At 42.2% G+C, this 14,116-nt stretch overlaps 1 protein-coding gene across 3 annotated transcripts in view; it reads right to left on the bottom strand.

The window, feature by feature from the left end:
* Positions 1-14,116, bottom strand: part of LOC140483585 (MICOS complex subunit mic25-a-like) — a 513,939-nt gene that overhangs the window by 363,973 nt on the left and 135,850 nt on the right. For all 3 annotated transcript variants that reach the window (XM_072581810.1, XM_072581812.1, XM_072581811.1), the window contains exon 5: positions 3,039-3,122. In XM_072581810.1, the coding sequence (XP_072437911.1) occupies positions 3,039-3,122 (84 nt within the window). The remainder of the gene's footprint in view (positions 1-3,038; positions 3,123-14,116) is intronic.

Raw genomic sequence — 14,116 nt, 5'->3', positions numbered from 1 at the left:
ACTGGTCAGAGGCCTCCAGTCTGAAAAACAACCCTCCACCACCACCCTCTGTCTTCTACCTTTGAGCCAGTTCTGTATCCAAATGGCTAGTTCTCCTTGTATTCAATGAGATCTAACCTGGCTAACCAGTCTCCCATGGGGAACCTTGTCGAACGCCTTATTGAAGTCCATATAGATCACATCTACCATTTGCCCTCATCAATCCTCTTTGTAATTTCTTCAAAAAGCTCAATCAAGTGTGTGTGACATGATTTCCCACGCACAAAGCCATGTTGACTATCCCTAATTAGTCCTTGCCTTTCCAAATACATGTACACCTTGTCCCTCAGGATTCCCCCCAACCACTTGCCCACCACCGATATCAGACTCACTGGTCTATAGTTCCCTGGCTTGTCCTTACCACCCTTCTTAAACAGTGGCACGTTTGCCAACTTCTAGTCTTCCGGCACCTCCCCTGTGACAATCGATCAAACAAATATCTCAGTAAGAGGCCCAGCAATCACTTCCCTAGCTTCCCACAGAGTTCTAGGGTACACCTGATCAGGTCCTGGGGATTTGTCAACTTTTATGCGTTTCAAGACATCCAGCACTTGCTCCTCTGTAATATGGACAATTTTCAAGATGTCACCATCTATTTCCCCACATTCTATATCTTCCATGTCCTTTTCCACCATAAATACTGATGCAAAATATTTATTTAATATCTCCCCCATCTTCTGCAGCTCCACACAACGACTGCCTTGCTGATCTTTGAGGTGCCCTATTCTCTCCTCAGTTACCCTTTTGTCCTTAATATATTTGTAAAAACCCTTTGGATTCTCCTTAACACTATTTGCCAAAGCTATCTCATGTCCCCTTTTTGCCCTCCTGATTTCCCTCTTAAGTATACTCCTTCTGCCTTTACACTCTTCTAAGGATTCACTCGATCTATCCTGTCTATACCTGACACATGCCACCTTCTTTTTCTTGACCAAACCCTTAATTTCTTTCGTCATCCAGCATTCCCTATACCTACAAGCCTTTACTTTCACCCTTACAGGAATATATTGTCTCTGCACTCTCGTTATCTCATTTCTGAAGGCTTCCCATTTTCCAGCCATCCTTTTACTACAAACAACTGTGCCCAATCAGCTTCTGAAAGTTCTTAGGCAAAAGTGAGAACTGCAGAAGCTGAAAACCAGGATTTAAGTCAGAGTGGTGCTGGAAAAGCACAGCAGGTCAGGCAACATCCGAGGAGCAGGAAAATCGACATTTCAGGCAAAAGCCCTTCATCAGGAAGGGTTCCTGATGAAGGGCTTTTGCCTGAAACGTCGATTTTCCTGCTCATCAGATGCTGCCTGACCTGCTGTGCTTTTCCAGCACCACTCTGATCTAAACTTTTGAAAGTTCTTGCCTAATACCGTCAAAATTGGCTTTCCTCCAATTTAGAACTTCAACTTTTAGATCTGGTCTATCTTTCTCCATCACTATTTTAAAACTAATCGAATGTGGTCACTGGCCCCAAAGTGCTCCCCCACTGACACCTCAGTCACCTGCCCTGCCTTATTTCCCAAGAGTAGGTCAGGTTTTGCACCTTCTCTAGTAGGTGCATCCACATACTGAATCAGAAAATTTTCTTGAACATACTTAACAAATTCCTCTCCATCTAAACCCTTAATATTATGGCACTCCCAGTCTATGTGTGGAAAATTAAAATCCCCTACCATAACCACCCTATTATTCTTACAGATAACTGAGATCTCCTTACAAATCCCTTTCTTATTTTTCAGTTCAACCCAAATAACTTCCCTGGATGTACTTCCAGGAATATCCTCCCTCACTACAACTGTAATTCTATCCCTTATCAAAAACGCCACTCCCCCTCCTTTCTTGCCTCCCTTTCTGTCCTTCTTGTAGCATTTGTGTCCTGGAACATTAAGTTGCCAGTCCTAGGTAAAAACAATGACTGCAGATGCTGGAAACCAGATTCTGGATTAGTGGTGCTGAAAGAGCACAGCAGTTCAGGCAGCATCCAAGGAGCTGATACATACAGTATTCCTGATGAAGGGCTTTTGCCCGAAATGTCGATTTTACTGCTCCTCTTAAGTTGCCAGTCCTGTCCACTCTTGTAATTGATATGATATCCCAATCCCATGTTCCTAATCATGCCCTGTGTTCATTTGCCTTCCCTGTTAGGCCACTTGCATTGAAATAAGTGCAGTTTAATTTATCAGTCCAACCTTGTTCTCTGCTTTGTCCCTGTCTGACCTGACCGTTTGAGTCACCTTTGTTCTCAACTGTACCCGGCTCAGATTGATCTCTTTCCTCACTATCTCCCTGGGTCCCACCACGCCCCCATTTCCTCCCCACCCACCCACCCCCGACCTTACTAGTTTAAATCCTCCCAAGAAGATCTAGCAAATCTCCCTTCAATTTAGGTGCAATCCGTCCTTCTTGTACAGGTCACTTCTGACCTGACTGTAACCTCATATCCTGCCTATCCCTAATAACTTTTTACCTTCTTGCTTAAGATAAATCTATCCAAGTCTGCCTTAAAAATATTCAACAACTCTGCTTTCCCCAGCTTTTCAGGAACACAGGTCCAAAGACCCAATGAGAGATTTTAAAAATTGCCTTATTTCTGTGTCACTCTGCACTGCAAACTGGCCATCCAGCCAACTGATGTCAAAAGGTACAACTGGCATGTTTTAAACAATAACTCTCAGAAAAACACAAGAACTTAAAACTTAACATTTACCCAGGAAATTCTGTGCTCACATCTGGTTGCCCTGAGCGTGCTGGTCACTGCATATTATTATAATGCTATTAAAATGAAAACTACTGTATACAGAAAACATTACAAGAATTCATATTGATTTCCTGTTCAAGAGCATTCTACACATTGTTCATACAAGGAATCAATGATAGTCTTGTTCTATTACACACCCTTATGCTAATATCGCTAACGCATGGGTTCTCTTTAACACAGGCAACCAATTATAACCATCGATTTCAATGCAGGAATTCAGCCAATCATAAATTAATATTTTTTTCCTGACCTTCTGTTCTATAAGGTCCAACTGTTCTTTATAAAAGGCTTCAAGTCTCTGAAGATCTGCTTCCTTCTTTTCCAGTTGGCTGGTCTGAAAAATAAAATGTAATATATAATGTTAGAATAAATTTTGCATAATACATTACCCTACTTCAAGCCCAGGCAAAACAAAATGAAGTAAAGACAAAAATTGCTGGGAAAACTCAACAGATCTGGCAGTATCAGTCCAGCGACAGATTTCAGGTTGATGACCTTACATCAGAATTAGAAAAGGTTAGAGTGAATCTGGTGTTTTTTTTTTATAATAATCAATGACGTAGTCATGGTCACCATTAGGATACTAGCTTAAATTCCAAATATATTCATTTAATTTATACTTCACCAGATGCGGGGTGGAATTTAAACCAACATATTACCCTGATGCCACTAAATCCCAAATTAAGTTTGAATTTGAGTTTGATTTATTGTTGTCATATATACTGAGATACAGTGAAAAGATTTGTGTGCTGTACAGGCAGATCTTACCATATAAAGTGCATCAGGGTAGCAGAACAGAGTACAGAATACAGTGTTACAACCGTAGAGAAGGAACAGAGAGAATCAATATTAATATTTGAGAGGTTCATTCAAAAGTCTGATAGCAGCGGGAAAGAAGCTGATTTTGAACCTGTTCATACAGATTTTCGAGTATTTATATCTACTGCCCAATGGAAGAGGGTGGAAGAGAGTATAACAGGTCTAGGAGGGGTCTTTGATTATGTTGGTTGCTTTCCCAAGGCAGTGGGAAATATAGATGGATTCAATGGATGGTTTGTGTGATGGACTGGCTGTGATCACAACTCTCTCTAGTTTCTTGCAGTCTTGGGAAGAGCAGTTGCCATAGCACAGTGTGATGCATCCACATAGGTTGTTTTCTAAATGTCTTTGGGGACATGCCAAGTTTCCTTCGCCTTCTGAGGAAGTAGAGGCATTGTCGTGCTCTCTTGACCATCATGTCAATAAGGGTGGACCAGGACAAATTGTTGGTGATCATGTGACGATGCTGTCACTTTAAAAAGGTTATCTTGTCCTTGGTTTTTTTTTAAGATAGGTCATAAAGGCAGTGGTGGAAAAGAGTATAGGAATGGAAGAGAAGTGGCCAGTTCTCCAAGTTCAGTTTTTCTCTATTTTTTTTCATTGAAGCAGTCATAATATGTGTGAGTCCAGAAGTGTTGCAAGCTTCAGTAAAGGATTCCTCGGACTTTCTCCAAAATCTCTATCCAGATGTTGTTCCCACTTGCCTCTAAGAATCTGTGTTTGAATTCACCTTTTTGCAAAGGGGTGTGTTTATGGGATGTTACTGTATTGTAACAGTTAGTTAAGATGCCGAATCAGGATGACTATGTTTTCCAATAGTTAAGCTACTCTAAATTCCACTTTCCTTTGATCATGTTTCAATTGTAGAGTTTAAATAAATTCTGTTTTGCTTAAAGCCGAGTGATTTGACCAGTTACATCATACCTGGAACACCTACGTCACATCTGCCTTTAAAATAAGAAAAAAGTAGGATCTAGGCTACCTTCTTAAAATATTTTGAGGAGGTTTGGCCTGATCCATATCAATTGACCAACTCCACCTCAGCACCACTGGTGCAGACAGGTGCATGCCCTCCTCTCCACTTCCTGAAGTCAATGACCAACTCCTTCGTTTTGCTGACATTAATGGAGAGATTGTTGTCTTTACAATATGTATATTAATACATATTAATATTACTCTCCGCTAACGATTCACTACTAAATTATCTCGAAACAGTTTGAGTCATTTCTGAACTTTGCCCTAGTTTCAACCCAAATTATTCACTAACTCATGAAGCATACAAAAAGCCTTCACCTAATGAGAGTGGGCTGCAAAAATGTGCATTCCACTGACAGCTTGCACCACAGCAGACAATGACTACCAGTCTTCCACAGTATTTTAGGCTTAAGTTGGGTGGCCGTAAGTATAAGAAATAAAAATGACAACTGACTGTGAAGAATTACAATTCCTCCCACTACAAAACTCCACTTTATATCATTTTGTTGTTCTGTGTCAGTATCACTGCTGCAAACCACTTGTCATCGGCTGAAAGTAAATTGAAAAATATCAAAAACATGCAGAACATGGACCTATAATCTGATGGCATTAATGAGTGAGAAGATGTGTGATTATCACACTAGGATCCATTTTAACACTCAGTTGTGACTTGTGCCTCGATGGTTCCTGATCTGCTAAAAAGCTGCAATAAAAATAAGCACTGGCACTCCCATCATTGCCTAATGTTTCATTAGAAAACTTCCATTAGCTATGCTACATGATTCCCTTTATCAAAACTGTCACTCTCTAAACAAACTTCAGCAACTGAACTTTGGATCATTCAAGTGGCACATCAGAGTAGTTGCAGCAGTTTAATTGTACACTGAAATCAACTAGCAGCTTAGTGGGAGGGTTCTGATTGTTGTGTTACTGAGTAAACACTCCACAAAGACCCCAAGTTCAAGCTCCCATCAACCTTTGCTTCGCTCAGCAATTCTACCCAAGTCAACAACAGAAGGCACTACAAATGGCCTTGACTGGAAAAAGACAAATATCATGAGCAAAGAACTTTACTTATCATTATCCTCAAATTACACCTTCAAAGTGCAGGTATGAGGCAAGGACTGAGCCATAATAACTCCCACTGATAGATAGTCTGATGAAGGTACAAAGGAGCAAACATGGAGCCATACTTTAACCAAGATTAGCATTACTGAGACAACTGATTGCCAAAGACACAAACAATTTTTCAAAATGTGGTAGCTCAGAGTGCAAAGGTGTAACCAGTACATTTGGGCCACCCAATCCCACCACTCTCTGCATGAGTCGAAACATAAAAACCAAAGAAATGCATATGCTGGAAATCAGAATCAACATCAGAAATTGCTGGAAAAGCTCAGCAGATCTGGAAGCAGCTGTGGAGAGAAAGGAGAGTTAATGTTTCTGGTCCAGTGACTCTTCTTCAGAACTGACGCTGCTTTCTCTCCACAGATGCTGCCAGACCTGCTGGGTTTTTCCAGCAATTTCTGATTTTGTTTCTGCAGCAGTCTGCTGTTTTGGGTTGATCATAGAACCAGCATGATAACAACATATAACTTATTGCCTGACTAATCCAAAAAATTCAATGATGAAATAATCAAATATATTCAAAATGAAAGCAAGTTATTTGAGTTAGTAATGAAAAATTAATTTGAAAATACAACTAAGTGCTAAGTGATAAAATAAATTTCATGTGTCTTTTGGGAAGTTGTTTTAGAGTCTTAGTTATAGAGGTCTACGTCATGAAAAATAGGCCCTTCGGCCCAACTTGCCCATGCTGGCCAGTCTTCACAAATTAAGCTAGTCCCACTTGCCTGCATCTGGGCCATATCCCTCCAAATCTATCCCATACATGTTCCTGGTTAAATGTTTTTTTTAAATGACAAAATTGTATTCGCTTCCATGACCACTTCTAGCAGCCCGTTCCAGACACTCACCACCCTCTGTGTGAAAAAAATTGCCCCTCTGGACCCTTTTGTATCTCTTGCCTCTCACCTTAAACCAATGCCCTCTAGTTTTAGACTCTCCTATCATAGAGAAAAGCTTATCTATGCCTATCTTGATTTTATAAAGCTCTATAACACTCCTGTTGCCTATGCTCCAGGGAAAAAAGCCCCAGCCTACCCAACCTCTCCTTATAACACAAATCTTCCAGTCCATGCAGCATCCTAGTAAATCTTTTCTGCACTCTTTCTAGTTTAATAATATCCTTTCAAAAGTAGGGCAACCAGAAATGCACAAAGTACTTCAAATGTAGCCTCACCAATATCTTGTACAGTGGCAGTACAGCATCCCATCTCCTATACCAATGCTCTGATCATTGAAAGCTAGCATGCCGAAAGCCTTCTTCACCACCCTGTCTGCCTATGACTCCACTTCAAGAAGCTATGAACCTGTACCCCTAGATCTCTTTGGTCTATAACACGGCCCAGGGCCCTACTATTGACTGTGTAAGTCCTGGTCTGTTTTACCAAAATGCAATACCTTACATTTATCTAAATTAAACTCCATCTGCCATTCCTCAGCTCACTGGCCCAGTTGATCAAGATCTTGCCGCATTCCCAAACGATCTTGTTTACTGTGAACTATACCACTAATTTTGGTATTATCTACAAGCTTACTAATCATACATCCTAAATTCTCAGCCAAATCATTTTTAATATAATTGCTGATGCTACTTAGCTCTAATTCAACATCACCTCCTTCAAACCACCACTATTTCTAATTGTTAGAATGTTTTTCTACTCCAGTAGTGGATGAGTAGAATAGATACCTGGTTGACCAGGTCTGTGGCAAGTGGTGAAGGAACCAACAAGAGGGAAAAACATACTTGACCTCATCCTGACCAATCTGCCAGCTACAGATGGATCTGTCCATGACAGTATCAATAAGAGTGACCACCACACAGTCCTTGTGGAGACGGCGCCCCACCTTCGCATTGAGAATAGCCTCCATCATGTTGTGTGGCACTATCACAGTGATAAATGGGACAGACTTCGAACAGATCTATCAACTCGAAACTGGGCATCCATGAGGGACTGTGGGCCATCAACAGCAGCAGAACTGTACTCCAGCACAATCTGTAACCTCATGGCCCGGCATATCCCCCATTCAACCATTACCATCCAGCCAGGGGATCAACTCTGGTTCAATGGAGAGTGCAGAAGGCTATGCCAGGAGCAGAAAAAGGCATAGGCGAATATGAGGTGTCAACCTGTTAAATAAGACTACTTGCATGCCATCAGTATAAACAGTAAGTGATAGACAAAGCTTAGCGATCCTACAACCAACGAATCAGATCTAAGCTCTGCAGTTCTGTTACATTCAGTCGTGCATAGTGGTGGACAATTAGACAATTCACTGGAGGAGGAGGCTCCACAAATATCCACATCCTCAATAATGGAAGAGCCCAGCACATCAGTGCAATAGATAAGGCATTGGATAGACAGTGAACAAAGAACAAAGAAAATTCAAGCACAGGAACTAGCCCTCCGGCCCTCCAAGCCTGCGCCGATCCAGATCCTCTATCTAAATCTGCTGCCGATTTTCTAAGGATCTGTATCTCTACGCTCCCTGCCCATTCATGCATCTGTCAAAATACATCTTAAATGATGCTATCGTGCTTGCTTCTACACCCCCCCTGGCAACACTTTCCAGGCACCCACCACCCTCTATGTAAAGAACTTTCCACATATACCTCCCCTAAACTTTTCCCCTCTCATTTTGAACTTGTGACCCCTAGTAATTGAGTCCCCCACTGTGAGAAAAAACTTCTTCTTATCCACCCTCTCTATACCTCTCATGATTTTGTAGATCTCAATCAGGTCCCCACTCAACCTTTGTCTTTCTAATAAAAATAATTCTAATTTACTCAACCTCCATTTCATAGCTAGTGCCCTCCATACCAGGCAACATCCTCATGAACCTCCTCTCTACCTTCTCCAAAGCATCCACATCCTTTTGGTAACGTGGCAACCAGAATTGTACAGAGTATTCCAAATATGGGCAAACTAAAGTCTTATACAACTGTAACATGACCTGCCAACTCTTGTACTCAATACCCTGGCCGATGAAGGAAACTATGCCCTATGCTTTCTTGACCACTCTATTGACCTCCATTGCCACCATCAGGAAACAATGGACCTGAACCCCAGATCTCTCTGTACATTAATTTTCCCCAGGACTTTTCCATTTACTTTATAGTTTGTTCTTGAATTAGATCTTCCAAAATGCATCACCTCGCATTTGCCCAAACTGAACTCCATCTGCCATTTCTTTGCACAATTCTCTAATCTAATGTATATTCTGCTGTATTCTCTGCCAGTCCCCTTCACTATCTCCTACTCCACCAATCTTAGTGTCATCTGCAAACTTGCTAATCAGATCACCTATACCTTCCTCCAGATCATTTATGTATATCACAAACAACACTGGTCTCGCATGGATCCCTGTGGAACACCACTGGTCACAGGTCTCCATTTTGAGAAACTCCCTTCCACTACTACACTCTGTCTCCTGCTGCCCAATCGGTTCTCAATCCATCTAGCTAGTACACCCTGGACCCCATGCAATTTCACCTTCTCCATCAACTTACCATGGGGAACCTTATCAAACGCCTTACTGAAGTCCATGTATATGACATCTACAGCCCTTCCCTCATCAATCAACTTTGTCACTTCCTCAAAGAATTCTATTAAGTTGGTAAGACATGATCTTCTCTGCACAAAACTATGTTTCTTATCACTGATAAGCCCATTTTCTTCCAAATGGGAATAAATCCTATCCCTCAGTAGCTTCTCCAGCAGCTTCCCTACCACTGACATCAGACTCACCGGTCTATAATTACCTGGATTATCCCTGCCACCCTTTTTAAACAAGGGGACAAGGGCAATTTTCCAGTCTTGCGGGACCTCACCTGTGTTCAAGGATGCTGCAAAGATATCTGTTAAGGCCCCAGCTATTTCCTCTCTCACTTCCCTCAGTAATCTGGGATAGATCCCATCCGGACCTGGGCCCTTGTCTACCTTAATGCCTTTTCGAATACCCAATACTTCCTCTCTCCTTATGCCCACTTGACCTAGAGTAATCAAACATCTATCCCTAACCTCAACATCCATCATGTCCCTCTCCTCAGTGAATACCGATGCAAAGTGCTCATTAAGAATCTCACCATTTTCTCTGACTCCACCCATAGCTTTCCTCCTTTGTCCTTGAGTGGACCAATCTTTTCTCTAGTTTTCCTCTTGTTCCTTATATACAAATAAAAGGCTTAGGGATTTTCCTTAAACCTGTTTGCTAAAGATATTTCATGACCCCTTTTAGCCCTCTTACTTCCTTGTTTCAAATTGGTCCTACATTCCCGATATTCTTCCAAAGCTTCATCTGTCTTCAGTCTCCTAAACCTTATGTACGCTTCCTTTTCCCTCTTAGTTAATCTCACTATTTCACCTGTCATCCATGGTTCCCTAATCTTGCCATTTCTATCCCTCATTTTCACAGGAACATATCTCTCCTGAACTCTAACCAACCTCTCTTTAAAAGCATCTCACATATCAAATGTGGATTTACCTTCAAACAGCTGCTCCCAATCTACATTCCCAGGCTCCTGCCAAATATTGGTATAGTTGGCCTTTCCCCAATTTAGCATTCTTCCTTTAGGACCACTCTCGTCTGTCCATGAGTATTCTAAAACTTACTAAATTGTGATCACTATTCCTAAAGTAATCCACTACTGAAACTTCAACCACCTAGCCAGGCTCATTCCCCAAAACATGGTCCTGTATGGCCCCTCCCTGAGTTGGCCTATTTACATATCGCTGTAGAAAACCCTCCTGGATGTTCTTACAAATTCTAGATCTAGACGTTTAACACTAAATGAATCCCAGTCAATGTTGGGAAAATTAAAATCTCCTGTTACCACCACCCTGTTGCTCCTACATCTTTCCATAATCTGTTTACATATTTGTACCTCTATCTCACGCTCGCTGTTCGGAGGCCTATGATACTGCCCCAATATTTTTACTGCCCCCTTCCTATTTCTGAGCTCTGCCGAGATTGCCTCACTGCTTGAGTCCTCCATAGTGCCCTCCTTTAGGACAGCTGTGATATTGTCTTTGACCAGTAATGCAACGCCTCCACCCCTTTTACCTCCCTCTCTATCCCTCCTGAAACATCGATATCCTGGGATATTTACTTGCCAATTATGCCCTTCCCTCAACCAAGTCTCAGTAATAGCAATAATATCATGCTCCCAGGTACTAATCCAAGCCCTAAGTTCATCTGCCTTACCACTTCTTGCATTAAAACAATTGCACCTCAGACCACCAGTCCCTTTGCAGTCATCATCTGCTCCTTGCCTACTATTCCTCTTAGTCACGCTGACTTCATTATCTAATTCCTTACAGGCTTTAGTTACTACCTCTTTATTGTCCACTAACCTCCTCATTTGGTTCCCATTCCTCACCACTTTAGTGTAAGCCTTTCCCAACAGCATTAGCAAAAGCACCCTCAAGGATATTGTTTCTAGTTGGGCGCAGGTGTAGACCGTCCAATTTGTAATAGTCCCACCTCCCTCAGAACCGGTACCAACATCCACCACCTTTCAAGCCACACATTTATCCTGCCTATTCTTTCATTTCTACTCTTACTAGCATATGGCACTGGTAGCAATCCTGATATTTCTACCTCTAAGGTCCTACTTTTTAACTTGGCTCGTAACTCCCTAAATTCTGCTTGTTGGACCTCATTCTGTTTTTAGCTAAATCACTAGTGCCTATATGCACTACGACAACAGGTTGTTCACTCTTCCACTTGAGAATGTTCTGCAACCGATCTCAGACATCCCTTACCCGTGCACCTGGGAGGCAACATACCATTCTGGAGTCTCGTTTTTGACCACAGAACCACCTAACTACTCCCCTTACAATTGAATTCCTTCTGACTATCACCCTTCCACTCTTTCCTGCCCTTATGAACAGCAGAGCCAGCCATGGTGCCATGAACCTGGCACTGCTGCCTTTGCCAAACAGTATCCAAAACGGTAAACCTGTTTGATGTCCTGGATGTCAGGCCAGGCTCCAGCCAATTCGATTGATATAAGAAACGTTTGGAGGCAAAGGCTGTGGGCCCTTGACAACATTCTGGCAATTGTACTGAAGATTTGTGCTCCAGAACTTGCTGCTCCCCTAGTTCAAGCTGTTACAACACTGGCACCTATCCAACAATGTGGAAAATTGCCCAAGTATGGTACATAAAAAGCAGGAAAAATTCAATTCAGCCAATTACTGCACCATCAGTTACTCTCGATCATCAGTAAAAGGATGGAAGGTGTCATCAACAGCAATAACCTGCTCAGCAATGCCCAGTTTGGGTTCCGTCAGGATCATTCAGCTCCTGATCTCATTACAGCCTTGGTTCAAACATGGACAAAAGAACTGAATTCCAAACACGAGGTGAGAGTGGCAGTCCTTGATATCAAGGCTGCATTTGACCGAATGTAGCATCAAGGAACCCTAACAAACCTGGAATCAATGGGTGTGAAACTCTCTGGTGGTCAAAGTCATAAGTGACACACAGGAAAATGGTTGCTGTTTCGGAGCTCAATCATCTCAGCTCCAGGACATCTCTGCAGGAGTTCTAGCGTCCTATGCCCAGCCATCTCCAGCTGCTTCACCAATGTCCTTCTTTCCATCATAAAGTCAGAAGTGGGTATGTTCGCTGATGATTATACAATGTTCATGACACTAAAGCAGTCATGTCCAAATGGAACAAGAGCTGGACAACATCCAGACAAGTGGCAAGTAACATTTATGCCACACAAATGCCACTCTATGACCATCACTAACAAGAGGCAACCTAACCACCGCCCTTTGACATTCAATGGTGTTACCATCACTGAATCCCACACTATCAATATCCTGGTCTTACCACATAAACGCAGTGGTGACAAAAGCAGGTAAGAGGCTAGGGATACTGTGGCGAGTAATTCATCTCCTGACTCCTCAAAGCCTGTCCACCATCTCTCAGGCACAAGTCAGGAGTGTGATGGAACACTCCCCGCTTACCTGGATGAATGCAGCTCCATCAACACTCAAGAAGCTCGACACCATCCAGGACAAAGCAGCCTGTCTGATTGGCACCTTATTCACAAGCATCCACTCCCTCCACAACCAATGCTCAGTAGCAACAGTGCGTGCTATTCACAAGATGCATTGCAGAAATTCACAAAAGATCCTCAGACAGCACTTTCCAAACCCACGACCACTTCCATCAAGAAGGACAAGGGCAGCAGATATATGAGAACATCCACCTTCAGGTTCCCCTCCAAGCCCAACACCATCCTGACATGGAAGTTAATTGCCGTTCCTTCACTGTCGCTGGGTCAACATCCTGGAATTCCCTTCTTAATGGCATGTGAATCAACCCACAGCAGGTGGACTGCAATGGTTCAAGATGATAGCTCACCACCACCTTCTCAAGGGGCAACTAGGGACAGGAAATGAATGCTGGCCAGCCTGCAATGCCCACATCCCCTGGCTGAATACATTTTTTAAAAGTGCAGGAAAGATGGAAGATACCGTCTCTGACTCCTTCACAAATTCCATTCCCCCTTGCCACTGACTCCATTCATCTCCCTGGAATCCATCTAAGGCAGAACCACACTGTTTATAACCTTAGTCTTCCATTAGACAACAGTTTGAACTTCCAAGTATATGTCAGCACCATTGCTCAGACTATCTTTATACCATTGCTTAAGACGTTGCCCTTGCCTCTGCTTGTCTGCTGTGGAAATCCTGTTGAATAAGTTAATTCAAAGAAATTGGCCTTAATGTTTAATGTTTTGCATTTTCTAAAAAAAAGTGTTTCTTCCAAGGCCACAGCACACAATACCACCAAGGTTGAAGGAGACACTAGACAAAGCTATACATAATTAAAATAGATCAACTACAGGTTAGATAAGGCCAAACTTACACTTATAAAGTCTGCAGACTTTACAGGAAGGAAAGGCTAAGGGAATAGAGCAGCTCTATTAACCCCAAATATATTAATTGGCAGAAATATGAATTATAGCAACATTTCTCAATTCAGACCTTATTTTGACATTCCTGTTGAGCTCAAGCTAATGCATAAAAACCTATGATAAAACAAATTGCACTGCCACACAAAGCTGTAAGTTTAAGTGAGCTGCTGTAGTCTGCAAGGCGCCTTACTCTAACAGTTCCTTGTCTCTGCTAATCCTCTTCTACCTTTATGTGGATCAGTAATACAAATGTCCACTGGGAAGGTCTTCTGAATGCATTGAGCAAGTTGGCGGATGACACGGTGGGAGGCAGGACTCAAAGCCTCTCTATTGAATGCACTAACTGTCAGCAACTGCATATGTAAATTCTGAGAGTGAATCCATGCCCGGGCATTATTCCAGTAAATATTCGAGCAAAGCTTGCTCATGATGTCAAGAGTTATCTAAACACATAGCAAAGAGTTTTGGTAGCAGTA

The sequence above is a fragment of the Chiloscyllium punctatum genome, chromosome 12 (genome assembly GCF_047496795.1).
Source record: "Chiloscyllium punctatum isolate Juve2018m chromosome 12, sChiPun1.3, whole genome shotgun sequence".
Taxonomy (NCBI): Eukaryota; Metazoa; Chordata; class Chondrichthyes; order Orectolobiformes; family Hemiscylliidae; genus Chiloscyllium; species Chiloscyllium punctatum.
Note: the sequence above shows the minus strand (reverse complement) of the source record. Positions and strands in the feature narration are given on the sequence as shown.